At 38.4% G+C, this 24,850-nt stretch overlaps 3 protein-coding genes across 3 annotated transcripts in view; 2 read left to right on the top strand and 1 right to left on the bottom strand.

The window, feature by feature from the left end:
* Window positions 1-5,433, top strand: part of LOC134795328 (protein ELYS) — a 36,779-nt gene extending 31,346 nt beyond the window's left edge. Inside the window, exons 35-39 of the mRNA XM_063767150.1 lie at window positions 257-337; window positions 844-924; window positions 1,439-1,560; window positions 1,699-1,823; window positions 5,165-5,433. Of these exons, the coding sequence (XP_063623220.1) occupies window positions 257-337; window positions 844-924; window positions 1,439-1,560; window positions 1,699-1,823; window positions 5,165-5,210 (455 nt within the window). The 3' untranslated portion in view covers window positions 5,211-5,433. The remainder of the gene's footprint in view (window positions 1-256; window positions 338-843; window positions 925-1,438; window positions 1,561-1,698; window positions 1,824-5,164) is intronic.
* A 257-nt stretch (window positions 5,434-5,690) lies between these two features.
* Window positions 5,691-13,399, bottom strand: LOC134795276 (putative sodium-coupled neutral amino acid transporter 10). The gene is made up of 10 exons (XM_063767071.1): window positions 13,227-13,399; window positions 12,907-13,024; window positions 12,457-12,613; window positions 11,938-12,061; window positions 11,340-11,458; window positions 10,964-11,112; window positions 9,718-9,854; window positions 8,924-9,160; window positions 8,463-8,619; window positions 5,691-8,231 (listed from the first exon to the last, which is right to left on the bottom strand). The coding sequence occupies exons 1-10, from the start codon at window positions 13,308-13,310 to the stop codon at window positions 6,688-6,690; spliced, it is 2,826 nt and encodes a 941-aa protein (XP_063623141.1). The 5' UTR covers window positions 13,311-13,399; the 3' UTR covers window positions 5,691-6,687.
* An 897-nt stretch (window positions 13,400-14,296) lies between these two features.
* On the top strand, window positions 14,297-22,849 carry LOC134795277 (mini-chromosome maintenance complex-binding protein). Its single transcript, XM_063767072.1, has 9 exons — window positions 14,297-14,495; window positions 14,588-14,770; window positions 15,095-15,445; window positions 15,838-16,084; window positions 16,772-16,889; window positions 17,167-17,346; window positions 18,139-18,382; window positions 22,041-22,205; window positions 22,508-22,849. The coding sequence occupies exons 1-9, from the start codon at window positions 14,391-14,393 to the stop codon at window positions 22,718-22,720; spliced, it is 1,806 nt and encodes a 601-aa protein (XP_063623142.1). The 5' UTR covers window positions 14,297-14,390; the 3' UTR covers window positions 22,721-22,849.
* The last annotated feature ends 2,001 nt before the right edge of the window (window positions 22,850-24,850 follow it).

The raw sequence follows: 24,850 nt of genomic DNA on the forward strand, positions 1-24,850 counted from the left end.
GTCTTTTAACATCATTTTCGCATAGCGGCACGAGATCAGATAGGTAGCTGCTCACAGCGCCACATAAAAATTAAAAACTCCCTTCTGTATAACCCTGTATATTTTACTTGGTGTGCAAAAACTACCATTTGTTTGAATTTGTACCCAAGCTTTGGCATTCCCGCATTTCCTTTGTAATAAATAATATTTCCTATAACCTATAACTAAGCTAGCCGCATCGCACCGCTGTATAACTGCACCGCACTAATATACGCAGGTTCCCCCGACTCGTCCGAGCCCGCGCGACAATCGCCCGAAACAGAATCTACCGTGTCGCACTCCTCTGGCCGTAGAACTCGTAAGTATTGCTTACTAATACGTTTTTATCCTGCTTGCATGCTTTTCTTGTGTAAATAATGATAATGTAATAACTTGTTGTTATTGTGTGCCAAAAAAATACATATTTAATCCCACTTGTGCCGAGATAATCGGGAATCGTTGGGTGAGCATCGAATCAATCGCGAATGTAATTTCTATATATTTTTTTAAATATCGTCATCTTCATTGCGATATCCCGGGTTTTTTGCCACAGCTCATGGGAGCCTGGTGTCCGCTTGGCAACTAATCCCAAGAATTAGCGAAGGCACTAGTTTTTACGAAAGCTACCGTCATTTGACCTTCCAACTCAGAGGGTAAATTAGGCCTTATTGGGATTAGTCCGGTTTCCTCACGATGTTTTTGTTCACATCAAAAGCGGCTGGCAAATATCATATGATATTTCGTACATAATATAAGTTCCGAAGAGTACCTATTTTTTGTATACGAGTAAAACCTAACAAACTGTAATGATAATGATGATTTTAGCCCGCATGGCAAGAGCGGCGTCAGAGTCGAGAACTGTTCCGAAAGCGGCCAAAATTGGCAGAAGAGTTTCTGTAGATATTGGTAAGTACAAGTACATTCTTGTTTTAATATTTTTACCAAATTATTATAGACCCTTGCTTAAATTGGGTTCTTTTATTCAGTTTTTTAGGTGGATTCTTGATAGAAACAAGAACAGCGCCTGGCACCACAACATTTTATCTGAAAACAAAAAATCTGTGTATTTTTTTATAAATCTCAAACTTAAGAAGGCTATTAATTTTTCCTGCTAATGCTGACGTCGATCGAGCGCACGAATGAACACAACGTTCGATAGGCTACCGCACAGCGAAGCTGACGACCGCGGCAGATTTATTACTACTCGCCGCTGATGGCGCGCGTCGGTCTCGCATGTGGTGATCCATAGAACATTGTGTTGAATCGCACGCTCGACCGACGTCAGCGACCGGTGTCAGCGTAGGAATTTTCGCGAAGCGTCGTCCGTCTCTATCTATAGCTATTCACCGGGAAGTGTTTCTTTCTCGGCCTCTGCAGTAATGTAGTATTGCATGTAATAAACAATAATGGTTTGTGGCAGTGTCGGAGTCGGGGGTGGGGTCGCCCGGCAGCCCGGCGCGGCCCGGGCGGCGGGCTTCCTTCACCAGAGCCTGCGAGGCGCTCCACACGCCTAAAGGACGGCGCGTTTCTACGGATCTCAGGGTCAGTAAACCACTTCATTTATCATCTATTCATCTATATAATATTTTCTAAGCGTATCAGCCTCAGCGTTGTTTCCTTCAAGCATGAGTTCAGCGACGAAGGTAGATTATATGTAATAAATGAATTTGATGTTGACAGAAGGAAACAGATAGTGGGGCGGGCTCCCCCGGCTCGGAGGCGTCGGGCCCCGCCACGCCGGCGCGTCGCGGCCGCCGCGCCTCCACGCAATCCAATACTAGCGTCACTAAAGAAACTGGAAAACGGTAAGACGCCTACTTACTCTTGTCACCCTCTCCCACCTCTCTCTCAAATAACCCTAATTTACCTTACCTAGCTAGACCTAGACTTGCCTAATATACTAATAATTCCAATAAGAAAATCTACTGCCTCGATCTAGCTTGGATACATCACTCATTGAAATAAGGTTTTATGATAATATGACCCTGTATTTTTAAGGTCAAGTCATACAAACTGCTAAGGGACAGGCAAAACAAATATTTCTTTTATAAGCAAGTTGATTCTACAATACTACATTATATTGTGGTTATTGACTTTAGTTTTTCTCACAATATATTTCTACCAGTAGCGTTGCAAGGGACAAAATATACAACGTGTCCCAAAATTCAACGATAAGCTGGCACCAGAAGATGGACCTGCTCATGACTAGTTAAGGAAAAAAAAAATTGAAAAATTATAGACATGGTCGATACCACTAGCTTATCGATTTTCATTTTTTTTTTATTCCATAAGATTGAGATATATTTTTTTTCTTTTTTTTCCTGGAGTAGTCATGAGCAGGTCCATCTTCTGGTGCCAGCTTATCGTTGAATTTTGGGACACGTGGTATACAGTCATGTCATAAGTAAGTCAAGTTTGTCAATAAGTCATAAATAAATATATGTAATAAAATCTTAATAATCCCTAATCCCACACTAAATACTAGCTATCTCTAATCTGAATTTAACCCATAATTATGAAAGTAAAATACAATAAAAATAGCCATAAATGTATCGAAAGGGAACCTAGCTACCTACTGTAAATATATAAATGGCTTTGGTATATCAAAATTATAAATCTAGATTAATCCTACAAAACCCTAAACCAAACAAATAAAAACCTTAACCTAACAGCTATACTATCCAACTATTCTACCGATATATTTGCACACCAGCATCCCGGGATGCACATTTAATTTACTCGCGTAATTACTCGATGTGCAATGAGTAATCTCTAGGCTACTGCTAACTAAGACGAGTGGAGACACCTCGATTTAGACCTAAAACCCTGTTTCTCCGTGTGCTAGTTATACATCTACACTGGGGATTGGGACAGCAGATGTATAACTGGAAAGGGTAATATAAAAGTGAATATATAAGTATATAGATACGGGATAATTGGTCTAGAATCTGGATTTTTTAAGAAGTCTAGATGACAACCCAAATCTTCCCGATCCTAGGGGGTAAACCTGTCTTTTAATAAAAACAGGAACTGCCAGGTCCCCACCTGGTATTATCAAAGACACCGCAAGTTAGTAATCTGGACCATAGTTGCCACCGTTAGGTTATCCGTCCAAACTTACTAACCTCCCGGCACTATGCCGGATCGAACTCGTTCTCTCTACCCCATAAGTAAGATACGAAATAAATCTCGAAACTAAATTTAAATTAATATATACATAGAGTCCTCCAGCCAAGATCATTCGAGTGCTAAATATCACTAAAATTATCCAAGCCAAAAAACTACATATATTAAACACAATTAAAACACAAACTAATTAATTTACACTGAAAACAACCCAAGAGTTTACAATCTTTATTACTCTATTGATTTGTAACCTAGAGTTCACTTAGTATATTATAACACACTAGCGCTTGTCTGAGCACAAATCAATAAACAATTAAAATTCACTAAAATTACAAAATCACTATGAACAAAACTAACTTTACAATATTAATAAGTCTATTGATTTATAATTTAAACTTTACTAGTACAATATTAAATACTAGCACTTGTCTGAACCACAAATCAATAAACAACACTGAAATAATTAAATCCAATAAAATTAACACAAATTAAATGTACTTCTTTAAAGTTAATCAAGTAAAATCCCACAACAAATTGCACTATATTATGCTCCAATCCAAACTCTACCAGCATCATGAGATACTAGCAAAATCCAGACCAGGACACAACATAGGTAAGCTAGATAGACCTAACCTCCTACACTAGAGAACTCGTCCGACGGTCTGCGAAAAGCCACGAGGAATGATCTGCAAGGGATTTTATCGACTCTACCATGATCCTGAAACCCCACTTCCTTGTACATTATTGGTATTCCCCATAACCAATACTGAATTTCATAATTTCATACAGTCCTCTCACTAATTACACCTTATTTCCTAATTAAAATAAGGTCCAAATTGACCTACTTTTGGGTGTAGTTTAAACTATTTCTTTACGCCTATGGGATTGACATTACAGTTTTTTATTCTAACCACCTTTGTTTTTTTATATGAGCACATATTGTAGAGCTCCGCCCTTTCTTAATTCTTTATAATATGCTTCAATTTTGCATAGAATATTTTATCCACAACCAACATTATTCAATCATTTTTATGATGACGTCTGAAATCCAAGTCTAAGCACTTGAAACTTAAGAAACCAAACTGATTTTTAACAGAATTTTTATACTACAAAAGCTTTATGACATTGAAATAAAGTTCAAATTATTTTATGAATAAGTATCTTAATATATTGGTTTACTATAAATCACTAGGCTCTCCAAATCTCTATCTAGAATTTCAGACGATATGGCCTACTTGAGATATGAGAAGAAATATAACTATTTCAATTACCGTGTGACACAATAAATGGAATTTAACCGACTTAAAAATAGAACAATACTATGTTCACATATAATGTTAACATGGAAGGAAGCCTCTGACACTCTTCAACACAAACTGGCCTAAACAACGTTAACAAAGAATTTTAGGAACATTTTCCTTACTTTTTTTTAGCCTATTTGAGTGACCCACTTTCCTTACAAAATAATAATTTAAATATAACTTAACTACTGTCACTCATTCCGTGGAAGCGGGGGAGGACGCTTGTGTGGGCCGCCACCTGCGTTGACACGCTCGCGCCGTCCCACATGTATACAGGCGACCTCCAGCAAGGCGGGGCCTGCGGCCACAACAGCGGAACTAAACAAGCGGCCGTCCTCGGCGAGGGCTACATACATATTTGCGCCGTTCGGAGTCGAAGCTCTGGGTCCGTGGGGGCCCAGTGCGAAATCTTTATATAAAGACATTTCCGAGCGTCTTATAGATGCGTCTGGTGACCAGAGGGCTGGCAGCTACTTCGGCCAGAGACTAAGTCTGGCCATCCAACGAGGTAACGCTGCCAGTCTACTGGACACCATAACACATAACAGCGACCTGGGGAGCATTTTTTATTTATAAGTTTATATATAAGATTATTTTAAGTTTTATATTGCATGTAGTTTAGTTTTATTATTGTTTACTTTGTATTTTTATGTCCCAATAAAGTCCAAATCGACTAAACTACTTATCTTCAAAATACTACTACTTTCTGCTTGTTTCAGGTCCAAAAAGTTATCGACCGTAGAAGAAAGTGATGCCAAGAAATAATTACTATTTTTAAGTGTAGGTTATATTTATTTTGTTTAGTTGCATTTATTATATAAATAGTCGAACCAGAAATAAATTTGTAGTTATACTGTAAATTAAGCGTACTTACATACTAAGGCATAATGAAACGCAATAAAATATTATTTCTGGTGAGCCTATTATTAAGTAACTTTTGTTTTATTTATTTACATTTTCCACTAAGAAATAAAAGTCGGATTAACAATGGTTTTTGCTTTATTTGTCATCAATGATGAAGTTTTCCTTTTCTATTTCGATCGGAAACGATCTAATGGTGTGCGAAATTACACAAAATACCCTATTACTTTAGAATAAAGTGGAACTTGCTTAAACACGCTTAAAAAACGTTCAAAGCGAACTATTAGTATTCTAAACTAAAAGTTTAATTGGAGTCATTGGGGATTAAATAAAAAAAAATTGTGAGATGAATATTTTATTATTAGTCACCAATATTCAGTCGACGTACTGCACTATACAAGTATACATACAACCCGCAAATACTTATCGTTCTAGTTATGCGTGTTTAAAGCGGTTTCCACACTGGATGCAAATCTCGCGACGCTCTTGTGTGCGAGCAGGACATCGCATAGCGCTGTCTCACCCATACACCAAAGCGGTGTGCAAATCAGTGTAATAACCGTGTAACTATCTTTAGTAATCTTTGTAAAAGTTTTCCAAACTGTGTTTTCCGAATAATTTAGAAAAAGCGTACGAGATCATGTCGAAAATCTTATTACTTAAATACTGTATATCTTAACATTCAAAATAGAGCACAAACATAAAGCAATAACAATAAATTAATATAATAAATGCACGTCTTACGCTTGACATAAGTAATGTATAATCATTTACGTGATATGATAGGTCTCACGATTAGAATAGGTATCATCGTTTCTATAAATTTCTCATTGTGATCTAAGTATGTTTAAACTTCGACTTTCTTTGTTCGCTATTGACAAAAAGTGACAACTTTCTTTTATAATGAATTCAAATACCTCTTTCTCATAGTCTGTACATATCCTTCACTGTAACGAATAATAATTTGATATTGAAAAACTAATAGTAATAACTAATCAGCAAATAAAAGTTACAAAATGCCAATCGCAAAACGAGGGCCATGAATAGCGAACAAGGCAAAAATAAGACAAAAGGTCAGGAAGTTAAAAATAAAGGTACAATTCCAATTCCGACCGCAAGCGGCAGCAGGAGGTTTCTTTGTACTGTAAATTCGCAGAATGAGGATACATTAACATTTTAGATTGCGGTGAAACGTGCTGCTTGAGGTTGAAATTGGCATTATACTTTAAAACGAAGATACCAAACGATACCATTAATTTACATAACTTATATGACTTAAACCTTACACAATTGCACACATATATTACTAGTTTACAATCTCGGACAATCATCTCTTCAAGAGGAACATTTAACACGAAATATTTTATATTACTTTCTTTTGTTACCTTCGTTTTTCTTCATCATAACTTTTCAAAGATCGTATCTGATGTACCATATTTAAGTCCACAGGCAGTTTTGGTAGTTCATTCAAGTCTACATTTGGCAGTATCTCTGGTGAATCTAAACTCTTACAAACTTCTTTGTCCTCTGCTCTTAATGTAGCTTTATTCAAGCAATCTACTGCTTCTCGTTTCTGTCTTGATTTTTCATTAGTTTCTTTATCATTATTTGGTTGTTTAGCACCATTTTGAACATCTATAGGTTTATCCACAACCTCTTGTTTAAATTCGGCTGATTTAAGTTTGTTTCCATTCATTACGAGTGGTAAAGGTACGTTTAGAATGTTCGCTTGTACGTTCGAATTTTTCAAATCCTCTCCTTGTTTGTAAGACTGTGGTTCGTCTGGTGAATGCGAATGTGTCTTTTGATCTACTGGTGTTTCAGGACTTTGTTTAGGGTTAGCTTCTTGTATGGGCACATTATTATTGGATGGTATTAGAGGCTTATTTTCCACTGGATTATTTTCTACTACAGGGTTTTGAACTATTGGTGGAACATTATTTAATTCTTGGGGTTTATTTGCCTTTAGGTTATTATTTTCCGGGACGGCATTATTACTTTCCCCTACATTATGATTTTGTACTGCAGGTACGATGTTATTGTTATTTAGATCTACATCTACTTTACTATTTTCCAAAACAATATCTTGTGATTTGGCTGGATTCAAAACATTTTGTACAGGTTTTTGAGCAATTGGTTCATTGTCTTTCACTTCGTTTACACTATTTTGTACTGGTGGTATTTTGACTTCAGGAAGTTGAGCAGCAATATTATTGAGTAAAGGCAGGGCTTGTATCGGTTTGTCTTTAATCTCTTTAATAGCTTCTACGGCTACATCAGCTATTTTCTTCACCGCCTCATTGGCGGTGTTCTCAGGCTCTATTTTCCCTTCAGAAGGTTGTTCTGAAACAGCACTTAAACTCTTTATCGCCACATTTGCTATCTTCTGGATACTTTCCACTGCAATTTTCTTCGCTTCGTTTTTATCTTGCTGTATCTCTTGTTTGGTCTTAATAATATGATCTAGAATTTCTTTCTGTTCTTTGATTAACTCTTTCTGTTCCTCTCCATGTTGCTTGATGGTCTCTGCTAGTTGCGCTTGTTTGAGAAGATCAATTTTCTGTTGATTGCTCATTTGTTTTATTTCTTCTTTTAATTGCGAATCTGTCTTTTGTTCCTGTTTTGTCTCACCATTTGAACGTTTTTCCTCTGTTATTTTTAAGTTCTTTGGATGTGTTTCTGAAATTTTCTCTGTTTCTTGCTTGATTTGTTTGGGTGTATCTTCTTGCTGCTTCTCTGAAGTTTCAGGTTTCTTCCTGACTTTGTCGGGACGTGGAGGGTCCTTCGGCGCCTCATCAGGGTGTGATTCTGGAGGAACCGGATTGGGCGGTTGCACTTCCGAGTCTGCGACTTTTTCTTTAATGTGCTTTACATCTTCTTTTGAAACTTTATCGATATCGACTTTCGGCGCTGCTTTGATATTACCTGCAAAAAATAAACAATCATTTTTTTTAGATATGAGGCTGTTTTTTTTTTTATCTTTATGGAAGTTAGCAATATAATGGATTGCTTAAAAACTGAATAATCGCATCAGAAGTCTATGCTTTAATTTTAAGATTGTTATTTAACAGTTTCCAGACAAACAATCGAATATTTAGGTACGTTAAATAATTGCGAAAAAAAAATGCAAGTAGAAAAGACAACAAGACAACTTACCCCCATCTTCTAACTGCCTGGACTGGAAGAAATCCTCGACAATCTTGTCGATGCGCTCCTGGGTTATTGTGTCGTATTTGTCGGGGGCATTCTCAGCGGCTTGCAGATTGGCGTAAGTGCCGAGCACCATGATACCCAGACCCAGGACTAGTACTACCTATAAACAATACAACTAACCATAAGAAATAAAACATCTCAAGATTGCAACCTAAAAAAGCCCAGGATCCGCTTGAACCAAAACCAAAGAACAGTTTTTAGTTTTTTCTCGATCAATTCACTAATCGCTCATTCCACGGCCGGAGCGTCCTCTGCCCCAGAGAAGAAAGAATTAATAATGTCGCATTTTTCTACCGATTCTTATAAAATTTTGTGAGCAGATTCGACAATTATATGGATTTTTTTAATCGATTCAGTTTTTGAAATCTTCGAAAGTGGCGGAGTCATGAATTTAGAATATTTACCTTAGCTAGAACCCTTTCGTTGGTGTTCTTAAACGTGACGTTGACGAAGCAAGCTGTCGGGAACACGACACAGACGAGCACTCCGATGGTAGAGCCCACCAGGCCCAGCACCAGCTCGATGTTGGGGATCAGCAGCGATATGAAGAGCGCGGTGGCTATGATGGCCACGGTGATGCAGCGGAACGTCGGCTCGGGGATCGAGTGGTTGATTATGTGGTCGTGCTGCGATGGGTGGACCTGGTGAAGAAACAATTAGAATCAAAAATAATGCCTTATTCATTTTTCCTTTTTTTTAAGTACAGTAAGTAAGTACTTCTTATTTTCTCTTAACTTCGCCAAACGCTATATTCCATGCCTAGTACAGTCGAGGACATAAATATGTATACATTTCTTCACCTTAACCCATTGAAATAAGGTGAAAAAATGTATACATATTTACATAAATCCTCGACTGTACGATTTATCGACCACATACGCACCAATAGAATTTCAATTTTAGCATTCCGATTTAAGGTTCGAAATAGTTCAAATTAGATTGCACTGTCAGGAAATGTGACTTGTCTTCAAATGAATCATCAAAGCTGGATTAATTGAAATATATTTGGTTTTTTTGTGAAACCCTTGTCTGGAAAAGCGTTAACGGCGAAATGGTGCACTAATTTTCTTCTTTTCTTTTCCAAATATTTTCGTCATACAAATTCGTCATTCTTTCTGAAATAAATGTCTAAGATCAATGTATTCTGGTGTAATTTGGAATACAATTTGATGTATTTATAAACCATTACTTCTATCACCTTTCTGTAGAGGAAAGAGTACAAGCTGGCGCGGCAGGGAAAGATGATGAGGGGGAAGCTGAAGGCGAGCGACATGACGAAGCCCAGCTTGATGACGTCACTCGCCATGGTTGGACTTAAACTCATGAGGATATTGCCTGGAAGAGAGCAAAAATTACACTATCTATCTCTGCAAAGTTATAATCATAGTTTTTTTTTCAATTAGAAATGTTATAACCTTAAAAGTAGTGGTAACTATTGGGTATTTGACTGTATTTAAAATAAACTATTTTACACCATGCACGTAAACAGCAGTTATTTTTAGACACTATTTCTTTTTTAAACTCGTATAAAACTATAAAGAGTAGCTAATTTGATCGTGACGTCACACGCTAGTGTTTCATAAATATTCCATGGTAGCAAAATCGTTTTGGCAGTTCGAAAAAAGAAACTGATTTGACTAGTAGTCAAATACCCTAGTATCCTCCAAAATTAAATCTGAGTGACTATGCACTGAATTATAGTGTCCTTTGCATTTTATTGTAACGATAGTCTTTTACATAGATATCATAGTAACCCTGGCATTTCGGAAGAAAAAGTTAAAATATTACGTAATACATAATTTAGCACAGACCTTAAACTATTCAACGCCTTAATAAATCATAATGAGTATTTACACAAGTGGTACACTGAACGGAAAACTACAACATTATAATAAATTACAAGCGTATTGTTATATTTACTGTCTACATATCGTTAAATATCGTATTGATAACTTAATGAAATTTTTGTAAGATAAAGCAGGCGTGGCTCATCCCGCGATTTCGTCGCTTTGCTACAGGTAGCTAAAAGTACATCCGTTCCATACCAATTTTGGTGGCTAGCCATAAGCCGCGCGTGGCGCTGTCACCACCTAGCGGCCATATCTGTCCTGATCGTAACGGACGCGTTTTGTTAGAGAGTGAGTCTTCTGTACCTAGTACTATTATTTATTCTGTGGATAAAGTAAGCACAGCCGAAAAGTAATGCACATATGTAACCGAATAAAAATACTTATAGGTACATATTGTCTGTTGGTGTCTTTGTTATGTTAAAAATGAATCAAAACACAATTTTAATAAATAGGATTCAATAATGCCTTGCAGTTTCGACAAAAGGAACATTAAATTAATTCATAATTTAATTATTTTATCTTACTTTAACCCCTCGTTTAGGGCCTCTAGGGGACTAGGGGTTAAAAAGGCCAACCCAGAAAGATTTGACTTACCAGAAATGTCGTGTTTATTAAATGCAATGTAGCCAAAAAGGCCGAGCGTGAAGTAGACTGCCGTGCAGATATTAATGGCGTTCTTGGTCACCACATTCATCTTCTCCAAGGACAGCGTCGGCATGGACTCGAAGATCTCGAACAATTGGCTAGAAACAAGGTTCATATTAAGGAAGGTCCAATTATTATTATGTTGTCGATATGTTTTACGTTAAATTTTGTAATATTAGGCTGGTTTTAAGAACTCATTCTAGGTAAAATACCCGTTTGGGACAAAGTGAAATGTCATTTTCAATGGAAGATATATTAGGACGTAGGTACGCTCAAATTACGCTTATTATGTAAAAATGTATAGAATAGGGAACTCCATACTAACGTCTGACAGAAAAGCGCCATAGAGAAAATGGGCACGCATTGCAAGACGCCCTCCGGCTTCCAATGCTCCACGGTGCCCCATTCTGATGTGAGGAGCTGCGTTGCGGCTTCTGATATTACCTGAAATATAATGAAGTTTTAAATGTTGGTAAAATATAGTCTTTAGAGCTTAGGCAATATGTTAATCATACCGCAATTCCAATTTTATTTACTTGAAACTATACAAAAAATAACACAATAAATTTTAATAAATACTCTCAACAAAAGCAGGCTTTGGGTAAAGGCGGAAAAAAAGTGTTACGTTTTTTCGTTTTTCCTTTATTTTCACTGCATGAAGACAAAACCCCTCCGTAATACTTCTTATAAAACATCCAAAACGCGGCCTGTTTTGACGCTTTTGTAATCTTATCATTTAACACGACTTTTATCCTTACTTACATACATTATTATATTTCCTTTGAAACATTACAAACAATCAGATCTACTGACTACTAATAGTTTTTGTTTTATAAGCTAGTTTTTTTTTAAATAGGTAATAAGTATTCCTGATTGAATTTACTGTAAGAATCATACGTCCATGTCTAGAACATCATTCTCACCTTTATAACCAAACAGAAGTAGAAGCCGATGGTGGCTGCACTAACATTACTCAGGCTATCAACATTCCTTAGAAGGCCGAGGGGCAGCACACATACCAGCGACACTATCACCATTATACATGTTCTGCAAACATTGTATTTATAAAATTACAACAAAATTGGTCAAAATCATTTTCAGTCTGTAGTAGAATTTGCTGGTATGACGAAATAACTCATAACTGGTTCATTTCATGCTAACATTGCTAACTAATTAGAAGGAAAAATATTGTGAAATAAATATTCAATAAGCAACAGTCTTGTGGAATGTTCCAAATACAAAGATGATGAGTTATTAATGTTTTTTTTTACCAAATCTCTTTTAACTGTGTTTTACAGATCTTTATGAATGATCTTTTATTTTTAAGTGTGACTATGAACACAGTGATTGTCAACTTTAATTCAAAACGATAGAGTTCAATTTGCATAATTTCTGACACTTACTTTATACCTGTTAGTTTACAACATACTTAAAAACCTCACCTGAGTATATCACTCTGGTTAATATTAAACATTTTAGCAATAATCTGAGGTCCCAGGTCTCCAACAACCACAAAGTAAGCTATGCAGGTGCCCATGAGGAAGCCGATGATGCCCAGCTCCACTGCCACCTTGCCCGCTGACCCGAACACATGGAATGCTGGAAAATATGTTATAGGTGTACTCATCTACACACTTGTTGCAATAACCAGTCATAAAATAGTGCTATGTTCATAAGTATGTATACAGTGGCAATCACCTGAATTTCTGTTTTAAAGAGATTAAGACAGAACAAACTTGTTTGTAGAAATTACACTAATATAAAAAGTGTCTTTATACAACAAAGGATAGATCAGGGTCAAACCCTGATGGAAGGCAGCCTGAATTAAAAGTGGAAAAAATTCATAGGTTTAACTTGTGGAGCGCCCTTATAGGAAATTAGTAATTACTTACCCAGAAACTCGAAATTCCTTCTCCGAGCCAGAAGTGCAGATTTGAGCAGAAAGTGACAGCAGAGTCTGGACACGAGCCCCATCGACAACAATATAAGCGTAGCCAGTAATACTCCGCACTGGAAACAGCAGTTTAAATGATAGTTTTAATAGAAATTACTACAAGTAATATTCTAAAGGTCTAATGCGTCATCATAGAAAAACTAGCTGATAGCAAAGACTATCACTAGATTTTATTGCTAGTAAGATGTTTTATGCGATTAAGCACGTATTTTATAGTAACGAAGGGAAATAGAGGGGAGGAAATATAATTGTTCTTACTTTTTGAAAACAAAACGGCATCGCCAGGATTCCTACACCTATAATACTATTGGCCAGCGTGATCGACTGGCCTGTCGTACCCATGGTAGTAGTACTATTTTCTTTTATTTAGAAAAATAAAACGCCTACAAAACTAAAATAACATACGACCACATCACAATAATGTTTTGACATTAATGGCACTAGATGATTTTGACATTTGTAAAAAAACTTCTAGTAATAGACAAAGCAAAGTAAAATGCTACCAGAAAACAAAATGCTCCCTATGGTCTACGGTCCGTCATACGGGATCCAAAAATAGTTAAATTGAAAAACAAAAGCTATTTAGCTCTAGTAATTATTTGTCTTTCTAAATAATTTCTCTGCACATAAAATTCTAAAAATAATTTATTTGCACATAAAACTGATAAAATTTTCAATGTCACTAAAATGTCAATGACATCAAAAATCATAAACAATTATTTGGCGCGCTGTCAATTTGTGCACAGTGCACTAGGCTTGTGCCTGCTCGGTCACTACAGAGAGCGCTCCGCTCTCGGTCAATCGGTCAAACGAACTAGTTCGGTCTTTTAGTTCCTTTAGTTCAGTTCAGTCTTTGAGAGCTGGGAATGTATGAATCGATTTTACAGTAGTTTTTTCCTAAATCTTTGGCAACTGAATTACGATTCAAGTTGTACGATACTATATGACGATTAAACATCAAAAAGATGATAATAAAATAATCTAGACATAATAAAATAATATTAAAAATACAGAAAAAATATTTGAGTTTTCTTCATACTTTTCAGGTTTAGGACTGTTTGTCACTCTTTTATCTCGTTCGCACTCGTGCCAGCGTCATTGTGAACCATTTCGTTCAGTCTATTTTCTGTTTCAATCATGTCAAGCGCTCACCTATCCCACTGAACTAAAGGACCTAAAGACCGATTAAGAGCGTACAAAAAGATTTAGTTCCTTTCGGTCCTTGATGGGATTTCATTCTTAACAGTTCTTAGTTCATGACCGACACAAGCCTACAGTGCACACATTTTACAGATAATTTGTTATTACATGAATAAAGGAACAATTATCATTCGTTTTAATGGTCATTGGTCACAAATCAGTACAACACATTCTTCTAAATCGTATTGTGTCATACACTAGATCAAATTTTTTACTCACAAAATGCACGACACTGCCTCTTGTTTCGAGACTGTTACTCCGGATTCATGGCTCGCAAACGAGCAAACTTGGAAAGAAAACCTTTTAAAACTATCTAACTGGTATCAGGTAATATTATCTTAATTTATTTTTCTTTTAATTTAAGGCGAGACTAAAACTTTATTTCAATAGTTAGAATGACCTTTGGTTAACCTTTTTAGATACCTCTTATAAACTCAAATGCCTCACACAATCTGCCCGACGGGACGCTGGTGCGGTTCCGGGGGATGATCCAGGACATGCACAACCCGGAGTTCTACTTTGAGCAGTTTGAAGTGTTCAACTCTGAGACTAATGAGGTTAGGAGCAAGTCTGGGAAGTACCGGGATACAGCTAATATTTTGGTAAGTAGTCTTTTTTAATTCAATCAATCAAAAGTCATTTATTTCGAACAAAGTCCTCAATTACCTATATAAGTTTTTCTAAAATTGGTAACCTCATAGATTGAAAGGTTTAAAAAAGTTAAATAAAAATACAATTTTTAAAAATATTGAAATGGTTCAATTTTCAACATTGCTATCTTAATGGGTATTCTACGGTTTTACCTCAACCTATGACACCTGAATAAATGATATTCTTTCTTTTCAACTTAAAAAAAATATTTACAATTATAATATTAAAGCATCAAAAGTGGCCTAACATAGTATATATGTGATTCCAATTTACAGGAAAATGAGAAAATCAACTACGCAAATAACCTTCAAAGTGGGCAACGTCAGACAATGGTTGTGGTGTCCATGCCAGGCCTCAACGAGTGGGCCCAGCAGCTCGAAGATAGCCGAAACCACCTAAATCATCTAAAGCAACAGCCAAACACTTCAAAACGTCTCACTTCTTCAACAAAGCTGAAACGGAGCTATGATGAAACGGAGGATGATGCGATGGAAGTGGAGCAGGAAGTTATGAATAAAGAGCCTAGGACTAAGGAGGGGGAGGCTGTGGCGGCAAATGCGGTGTCCCGGGAACATCTGTTGAACTTCCCGCTGCCTGATGTTGCTAGCCAATCATGTATAGTTAAGGTGAGATATATTTATTACATGAAACTATCCTTCTCCTGTCCTATCCTCTGGTGATGCTGGTGTCCATGGGCAATGGTAATCGGTGTAATCACTAATCACTTACCATCATTAACGATTTGTTGTTTGCCTCCTATATCACAAAAATAAAACTGTCCCCTCCCCACTCCCTTCCTTTGAAACCTTGTTATAGGGCAGTATATGACTGGTCGTGGTCAATGTAGAGATCCTTGGGGGAGGCCTATATACAGCAGTGAACAACTTTGTTAATATGATGATAATGAAGATCCCTCCTATTATTTCTTATCATGTTTTAACAAAATCTTTATTTGTACTCCCTGTTAATATATTTCATGTTACTGACATTGAACATAATATTTCTTAATTGCTTGCAGGTATACACAGAAGACGACCAACTAAAGCTAAATGAAATGATAGAAGTAGTAGGATTCCTATCCGTAGACCCAGCACTGTCTGGCGAGTTCCAACCTGAGACGGACCCACTGATCAACCCTCAGGGTGAGAACGAGGTGGAAGCCATTACGCACAACCCGCCGCCGAGTCTTGTGCCGAGACTGCATGCTGTATATGTGAAGAAGTTGGAGCATTGTAACCCGCTGGTTGAAGGAGAGTTTGATCAGAGTAAGTTGTCTTGAAAAACTTGAAAGCTATATAGTTATACAGGGAGGATAAAAAATAAGTGCATTCCCGTTGCCTGAGGGAGGATTCGGCATTACACTGAGCAACTTTTACTATGGGACCAAAAAATTATCCTCCCATAGAAAATGGACTAGCCCAGGGGCCTCCAAACGTTTTTACCTGAGGGCCATATTGCGCCTCAGAAACTTTCGCGCGGGCCACCGTCGGTTTTTGCGCCGGGGGAGGGTGTCTGGTTGCTGCTGTTAGGAACAGTTCCACTCTCAATGAATGCTGAACCCCCGGAGCCTGGCTCCCGCGGGCCGGACAGTGGGCACTCGCTTTGGGTGTCGGCGGGCCGGATTGGAACGCGTCGCGGGCCGGATTTGACCCGCAGGCCGGGGTTTGGAGACCCCTGGACTAGCCAGTCAAATTTCTTTTTCGCGATTTCAGGGTTGGTCCCATAGTAAAAGTTGCTCAGTATAATCCCAAATTCTCCCTGGCAACGGGAACACACTTATTTTTTAGCCATCCTATAATAGCCCACAACGCCCACAAACATATTGATTGATTAACTAAACTAAATCAAATTTAAGACTCTTGAAGGGACAGTAATAGTAGTAATACAAATAACGTTTGAGGTGTTTTATCGAGGATTGATCAAAATTACATATTTCTATTCTTAATTATCAGACAGAGTGTTAAAGGAAGCAAATACAGCACGGGAGCATTTACTCAAGGCCCTCACAGAGTTACTGTTAGGGGACAAACTTGCTGCCGAATACCTCATATGCCACCTCATAGCTTGCATGTAAGTTACAATCTTTTTTATTATGTGAAATAGAATAAGCAATATTACATTCTAAAATGACTGTTTAGCGTTACAGCCAGCCCTACCGACTACGACAGTAATTTGATTAGCCTCACTTTTCATAGAATACGTATACGAGTAAATATACAGCCACGTAGTTAACACTACATTATGCGATTGAGCATATAACTCTCATAAAAGTAGTTTTTAAAATAAGCTTTATTTGTCTCTGGTCATTTTATTTTCTTTATCATCATATTCCAAATATTTTCCCCAGCTACCTCCGCCAAGAGACCCTGACCCTCGGTTCGTTCTGCCTGAACATCTCGAACCTGCCGATCCGCAAGTACCCGCACTACGCGAAACAGCTATATGACATCATCAAGCAGTTTGTTACCAAGAGTTATTACTTGCCGCTCACTGTTGACAATATGAATACCATGGCGCTGCTGCCCAAGTGAGTATTAATATAATACATATTTATATATTTGTAAGGTGATAAAAAAAATGCTACTGACTAGAAAATTTAAACAAAAATTACTAATAGTCAAATTATATGTGTAGGTTTCTATAGAAACATGCACAGACAGCAGTGTTTTTAGGGTTCCGTACCCAAAAGGTAAAACGGGACCCTATTACTAAGACTTCGCTGTCCGTCCGTCTGTCCGTCTGTCTGTCACCAGGCTGTATCTCACGAACCGTGATAGCTAGACAGTTGAAATTTTCGCAGATGATGTATTTCTGTTGCCGCTATAACAACAAATACTAAAAACAATAAAATAAAGATTTAAATGGGGCTCCCATACAACAAACGTGATTTTTGACCAAAGTTAAGCAACGTCGGGCGTGGTCAGTACTTGGATGGGTGACCGTTTTTTTTTGCATTTTTTTTCCGTTTTTTTTTTCATTATGGTACGGAACCCTTCGTGCGCGAGTCCGACTCGCACTTGCCCGGTTTTTTTGGGTTCCTGAGAGTCGGAACCATTTATAATCTCTAGAGTCTAGGTTATTAACCGTCTAGTTAAGTCTAGTTCATAAGAAGCCATATACCTATGGCAGTTATAATATTGAACTCTATTGACATATCTCTTTAAGTTCAAATTTAAACAAATATTTGAATATGACATGCAAAAATGTATTGGAAGATTCTTTGGAATTTCCATTATGAGGTATTTTTGAACCCCTTTTTGCTGACTAAATTGTTAAGCCAGACTATTTCTGTGGTATTTCTATTACATTTTTTTTTCAGAAAAGACTATGACTGCAACCGTCTAACCAGTGGAATCCTCCAACTAAGCAAACACACGCACCTCATCCTCGACGAGACCCAAATGGAACAGGGCCGCCTCGACGCCACCGGCGTGCACAACATCTCCGCTTTAGGCAACCTGATCAAAACGCAGAAAGTCAAATACGACTTCAAGTACTACCAGATGGACTTTGAATCGGATGTGTCAGTATTGATACTTTCGGAGGGAAAATCACTTTTACCGGTATGTTTAAGAGCGCTCTTACAAGAAAAGTCGAAATAATGCAAAATTGATGATACTAGTCGACGAAATTCAGGACTTTGCGCTCATTATTAGAAACAATGAGTACTTGTTCCAGTAAAAGCGTCTTCTTATCTTTATAAATATCGTTGTAAATATTAAAAAAAGGACTTATTAAATTAGTAATGATTTTTTTTCTGATGGTCGTTTCCGAAAAACCCCGTGAAGCACTGAATGGCGAGCTCTTATTTGGAAATGTTGAGAATTTTACTCTGCTAAACCTGGCTATTTTGTATTACTAATACCCTGTACTTTAGGCATATCAAACTATATTTTTCCTACATACCTTTGAGAAAGAGAAAATCAAAGTAAAACGAACTCGATTTTCTCTCCGAAACAAGTGTCAATTCCTACGAAAATCTACTTAATATCGAAGTCATTTTCATACTCAAGCAATCTGCAACGTTTGCTTATACTGTTGGTATACATTAGTGTTTATGAAATTCTACTATAATTTTTTGGCAATTTTTTGAAAACTACTCTATATTACCGATGACGCGCGCTGCGCCAGCTCAGTGCCGCGGCAGAGCTTGTAGAGGCAGGACGTGTGTCGGTCGGCTCCGCACATTTTCAACGGCGACGACGAGGTTTTTTATCATTGTGTGCGGCGGGCGCCGTGTAAAACGCTATACTGTGTGCGTGTAAACCGCAACGAGAGACTTTGATCCTAGCACTGTTTTTATAGTATTATAATTTATAATGGTACAGTTTAACAAACTACCGGACAGGATTAAAAATATTTGAAACGACCTGACATTCTATATGTATTTATTTGACTCAAGATAGTACTCAGGGTCTGATGATGGAGCCGGAAGGTGGTCGCCGGTACCAATCAACCATGCAACTAAACCACTTCGTGTTTGGGCTCGTTTGATTCGGCTCAACAAGATCTTTGACTTAAGATAGTACTCAGGGTCTGATGATGGAGCCGGAAGGTGGTCACCAGTACCAATCAACAATGCAACTAAACCACTTCGTGTTTAGGCTCGTTTTATTCGTCTCAACAAGATCTTTGACTTAAGATAGTACTCAGGGTCTGATGATGGAGCCGGAAGGTAGTCACCGGTACCAATCAACCATGCAACTAAACCACTTCGTGTTTGGGCTCGTTTGATTCGTCTCAACAAGATCTTTGGCACAAGATAATACTCAGGGTCTGATGATGGAGCCGGCAGGTGGTCACCGGTACCAATCAACCATGCCACTAAACCACTTCGTGTTTAGGCTCGTTTTATTCGTTTCTATAAGATCTTTGACACAAGATAGTACTCAGGGTCTGATGTTGGAGCCGGAAGGTGGTCACCGGTACCAATCAACCATGCCACTAAACCACTTCGTGTTTAGGCTCGTTTTATTCGTTTCTATAAGATCTTTGACACAAGATAGTGTAGTAACCGGGTAGGCCACTACACGTAAGCTTTTGTTTATGCGAAGCAGGGCGATAGCGTAGAAGCGATGGAATGATAAAAAGCTACTTCAACTTTAAATTAAATATAATGAGAAAAGCGTTACAATTTGAATTTGCGTAAGCGGCAGTTATACAAAACAAGTGCGCGGGCGCATGCGAACGCGGTCTGAGAGCGAGTGGTAGGTGCCGATGCGGTGAGGGAACCGGCCGTCGAGGCGACGGCGGGTGATGCGCGCGGCGTGCGGGGCGTGTGACGTATGCGCTGCTCCTTTGTGTCCGCGCGTCTAGCCGATGGTCCAAGTGCCATAAACTGAGCGGAGCGGGTAGCGGATTGCCGCTACAATAGTACTCAGGGTCTGATGTTGGAGCCGGAAGGTGGTCACCGGTACCAATCAACCATGCAACTAAACCACTTCGTGTTTAGGCTCGTTTGATTCGTCTCAACAAGACCTTGGACACAAGATAGTACTCAGGATCTGATGATGGAGCTGGAAGGTGGCCACGGGTACCAGTCTACCATGTAACTGAACCACTTCGTGTTTGGGCTCGTTTGATTTGTCGCAACAAGATCTTTGGCACAAGGTAGTACTGAGGGTATGATGATGGATCCGGAAGGTGGTCACCGGTACCAATCAACCATGCAACTACACCACTTCGTCTTTGGCTTCGTTCGATTCGTCGCAACAAGATCTTTGACACAAGTTAGTACTCAGGGTCTGATGATGGAGCTGGACTGTGGCCACGGGTACCAGTCTACCATGTAACTGAACCACTTCGTGTTTGGGCTCGTTTGATTCGTCGCAATAAGATGTTTGACACAAGATACTACTCAGGGTCTGATGATGGAGCTGATGATGATAGACAGGTACCCGTCGCCACCTTCGCGCTCCATCATCAGACCCTGAGTACTACCTTGAGTCAAAGATCTTGTTGAGATGAATAAAACGTGCCTAAACACGAAGTGGCTTAGTTGCATGGTTGATTGGTACCGGTTACCACCTTCCGGCTCCAACATCAGACCCTGAGTACTATCTTGAGTCAAAGATCTTGTTGAAACGAATAAAACGAGCCTAAACACGAAGTGGTTTAGTTGCATGGTTCATTGATACCGGTGACCACCTTCCAGCTCCATCATCAGACTCTGAGTATCACCTAGTGTCAAAGATCTTGTTGAGACGAATCAAACGATCCTAAACACGATGTGGTTTAGTTGCATGGTTGATTGGTAATGGTACCTTCCAGCTCCATCATCAGACCCTGAGTACTGTCTTGTGTCAAAGATCTTGTTGAGACGAATCAAACGAGCCCAAACACGAAGTTGTTTAGTTACATGATAGACTGGTACCCGTGGCCACCTTCCAGCTCCATCATCAGACCCTGTGTATCTTCAGTGTCAAAGATCTTGTTGAGACGAATCAAATGAGCCTAATCATGTTACTACATGGTTGATTGGTATCCGTGACCACCTTAATCATCATCAGATCCTCAGTACCAGTTCGTTTTTAAACCCTCGTTGATACAAACTTTACAACCTATAGGTACCAAATGCAATGACGAAACATGTAAATAAGCGAGTAGGTACCTATAATTTCTTTCGAGTAATATACCTTCATAAGTACGAGTATGGGGCTATTCATAAATTACGTCGTTTCAAATGGGAGGAGTGGGGGGGGGGGTCTGGACATCGGATGATGGTAACATGACGTAGGAGGAAACAGATTCATCCGAAGCTTGATTTTTGGATGATTTGAGGGGCGGGGGGGGTCAAAAATCGTCAAAAATAGATGACGTAATTTATGAACAGCCCCTATGTACATTTGCACTGCATTTAGTATTTTCGTACTTACCAAATAACAGTTTTAGAACTTTAAAAGTTAAGTACAGTTAGTGTTGTTATGGTTGATTTCAATATGCTTCGCGAAGGATCAAGAATGTTTAATCCATCATTGTAGTGCGAGTGTGGTAGAAGGGATCGGCATACTGAGCTCGCACGGCCTGCCGCAGCGCGTAAAATACCTAAACTCGCTCAACGCCGAAATGTAAGCGCTCTTAATTTCTCGGAATCTCAGAATTGTTCTATTCACTCGTGAAAAATAAAAAAAGTACTGACAATATCAGTCATGCTTAAGCCGACAGACAATGGGACATATCTACGAAGTACTATTGTGCTAAAAATATTTCTTTTTGTTACAGAGTGACTACCATGTACCTCTCCGCCCCGAGGAATCCTCACTAGAAATATTCGATGCCATTGTAGAAGCCGCCACCTACTACCTCAAGGAGGAGATTATGAACCTCATCCGGGCATACCTCACCAACCTCAAACTCGTGAAATACACCATCACAGAAGATTTAAAGGTAATATGAGGTTATAGTAATAGTCTCACTGTATGTACTGTGTGTCTCAAGTTTCTATGCAGGGGGCTCGGTAATCTCTGCAGCTTACTGTACCTGACCAACCTTTAATTCGTCAAGTACACCATCATCGACGATTTGAAGGTAAAACATTTTTTTACAAAAACAAACAAATCTTATTTTTTTACCCGAGTGCGAAGGAAATATTATTAACTTAAACGGGTCTTAAACGCGTATAATTAGGTTTGAAATTACGATTATATATTTTTATTTTATTCTATTAAATAAATTAAAACTCTTTTCAGTTTGTAGAAGACGACTTCATAGAAATGCGTCGCAACTCAACGACGGACGCGCCTGTAACCGCAGACGACCTGCACAGACTGCTCGTTTTAGCCCGACTAGTCAGTCTATCCCGCGGACACGACACGCTCAACAAGCAGTGCTGGGACACCGCCAAGGCCATGGAGGCCGAGCTCACGCATCGGCTGAAAAATAGAGTGCCTTCAACCATATGAAAAAAAAAACTGTTTATATCTTTGAAAAAAAAAGATCGTTTTGTTTACCGAAGTGCGAAACTTTTTTAAATTGCATTTTTCTGCATGAACCAGTGATTTATTACATACATACACGTTTTATTTTATTTTTTTAAGATGTTCTTTTTCCGAAACCTAAACCTCAACCATGTGGAAGAAAAGTTTCAATTTTGGCTTTTTTCATATTTCTATAACGTCAAAGATGCTTCAGCTGATACTGAAGAGAAGTTGGTCAAGCAGATCTTGTCAGTAGAAAAAGGCGGCAAAGAACCATGGGCAACTTTGTATGAAACCTGGACCCAACGCCAACAGAAATGAGAGTAAGGTCATTAGATAGGTATTTCTATGTACTTAATTTTTTTCTATGGGCTCAATCGGAATTCCATTGCAGAACTGAGATATTGGTATTTTAGCCAAAATGTCGTCACCCTTATTACCTAGGCAGTAGAGCCCAAGTAACTAAATTAATTGCTGCAGGGTAGATGTTCGCGCACCGCCGGGCGAGCACACCGAATGATTTGCCGCGCTCGCCCGGCGGTGGACTCTATTGCCTAGGTAATAAGGGTGACGACATTTTGACTAAAACACCAATATCTCAGTTCTGCAATGGAATTCCGCTTGGAGCCCATAGAACGAAATGAAGTACAGAAAAATACCTAACTAATGACCTAACTCTCATGGCTCCTCTTCACGTTGGGCCAACGCCAACGCCAACGAGGGACGCATTTATGCGTTAGAGGGAGCAAGTGATATTGCTATCTCATTCTACCGCATGGCTGCGTCCCTCGTTGGCGTTGGAGTTGGCCCAACGTGAAGAGGAGCCTTCAACTGTGTTGGTTTTGGGGCAATTTTGACGCGTAGTCCTTTGAAAAATGTAGGCGCGAAGGGATATCGTCTCATAGAAAATTTGAATTACGCGCCATTTTCTACTGACAAGATTTGCTTGACCATCTATATGTAACTACAACGTCTACAACATTGGTTTATACATACTGTAAAAACTTTGTTCTATACTTGGTCCATTCCAAATATATACCTAACTGTCTACTAGCCTCTACCCCCTACCCCCATCACGTGAAATAGGTTCCAGTCGTCGAGTTGCGGAAACCTGTCCATGTTACAATACAAGAACTATAAATCTACGACGTAGAATGTTATGAAAATTCTCCCGTCCTTCCCTGGGCTGGGGTCAGCCCAATTATCTCCATACCAAATTTCATCTAAAATTGTTTAGCGATTTTAGCGTGAAGAGGTAACAGACAGAGCTACTCCCGCCTTTATAGAATAGAAATAGAAATAATTTATTCATAAGCACAAACACAGAGGAAATAACACAAAATATAGGAAGGAGAAAGTGCCACGAAAGAGACAGTTTGAGGCGAGAACCACATGGCATGGCATGGTGATGGCTACTCCCAACGCTGATCTTCCGATGAGACCATCGGGTGCAATGATCACTAGGCATTTTTATAAAGTATATTTATAAAAATGCGTAACTGGAGAAACTATGTCTATAGTTCGTTTTTTAGGGTTCCGTACCCAAAAGGTAACAAAATCAACAAAAAGATCTACAGATTAGGTAAATATGGTGCATGATGGTTTATAATATTAAATAAAGATGGGGTGCATTTTTACGAAATAAATTAAAATTAATATAAGTAAGTCGTTAGTTATGGTATAAAGTACCTAGTTATGGTTAAAGAAGAAAAAAATCACCTCTTGGAATGGAAAGTACACCATCCTGACTTTTCAAGTACCTATTATTTATTGTATACAATTAAACTAGTAACAAATCGAATTATTTTAAACTTGGTCAAGCAAATCTTGGCAGTAAAAAAAGGCGGCAAATTTAAAAAATGTAGGCGCGAAGGGTTATCGTCCCATAGAAAATTAGAATTTCGCGCCTTTTTCTACTGACAAGATTTGCTTGATTATGTAATATTTTTTGATTTGTTTTATTTTTAAGTATAGTTTGTCAAAAGACTGTCTCATTTCAATCATAAACAGAGAGAATCATACTATCTTCGTCTTACGTACACTAGTACTAGCACCCAAAAGAAAAGGATGATTATAGTTTTCCTGGTTCTTACTGACTGACAAATTGGTTTGACC

The sequence above is a fragment of the Cydia splendana genome, chromosome 12, assembly GCF_910591565.1.
Source record: "Cydia splendana chromosome 12, ilCydSple1.2, whole genome shotgun sequence".
In the NCBI taxonomy this organism is placed as follows: Eukaryota; Metazoa; Arthropoda; class Insecta; order Lepidoptera; family Tortricidae; genus Cydia; species Cydia splendana.

What these genes read in the sequence shown, in the direction of transcription:
- LOC134795276 (XM_063767071.1), bottom strand. Translation starts at nt 13,310, where the DNA reads ATGGGTACGACAGGCCAGTCGATCACGCTGGCCAATAGTATTATAGGT. An exon ending in AAGGAATTTCGAGTTTCTGG is followed by an intron (nt 12,614 to 12,906) that starts GTAAGTAATTAC and finishes CATATTTTCCAG; the next exon opens with CATTCCATGTGTTCGGGTCA. An exon ending in ACTCTTTCCTCTACAGAAAG is followed by an intron (nt 9,161 to 9,717) that starts GTGATAGAAGTA and finishes TTTCTTCACCAG; the next exon opens with GTCCACCCATCGCAGCACGA.
- LOC134795277 (XM_063767072.1), top strand. Translation starts at nt 14,391, where the DNA reads ATGCACGACACTGCCTCTTGTTTCGAGACTGTTACTCCGGATTCATGG. An exon ending in AACTATCTAACTGGTATCAG is followed by an intron (nt 14,496 to 14,587) that starts GTAATATTATCT and finishes TAACCTTTTTAG; the next exon opens with ATACCTCTTATAAACTCAAA. An exon ending in AGGGAAAATCACTTTTACCG is followed by an intron (nt 18,383 to 22,040) that starts GTATGTTTAAGA and finishes TTTTTGTTACAG; the next exon opens with AGTGACTACCATGTACCTCT.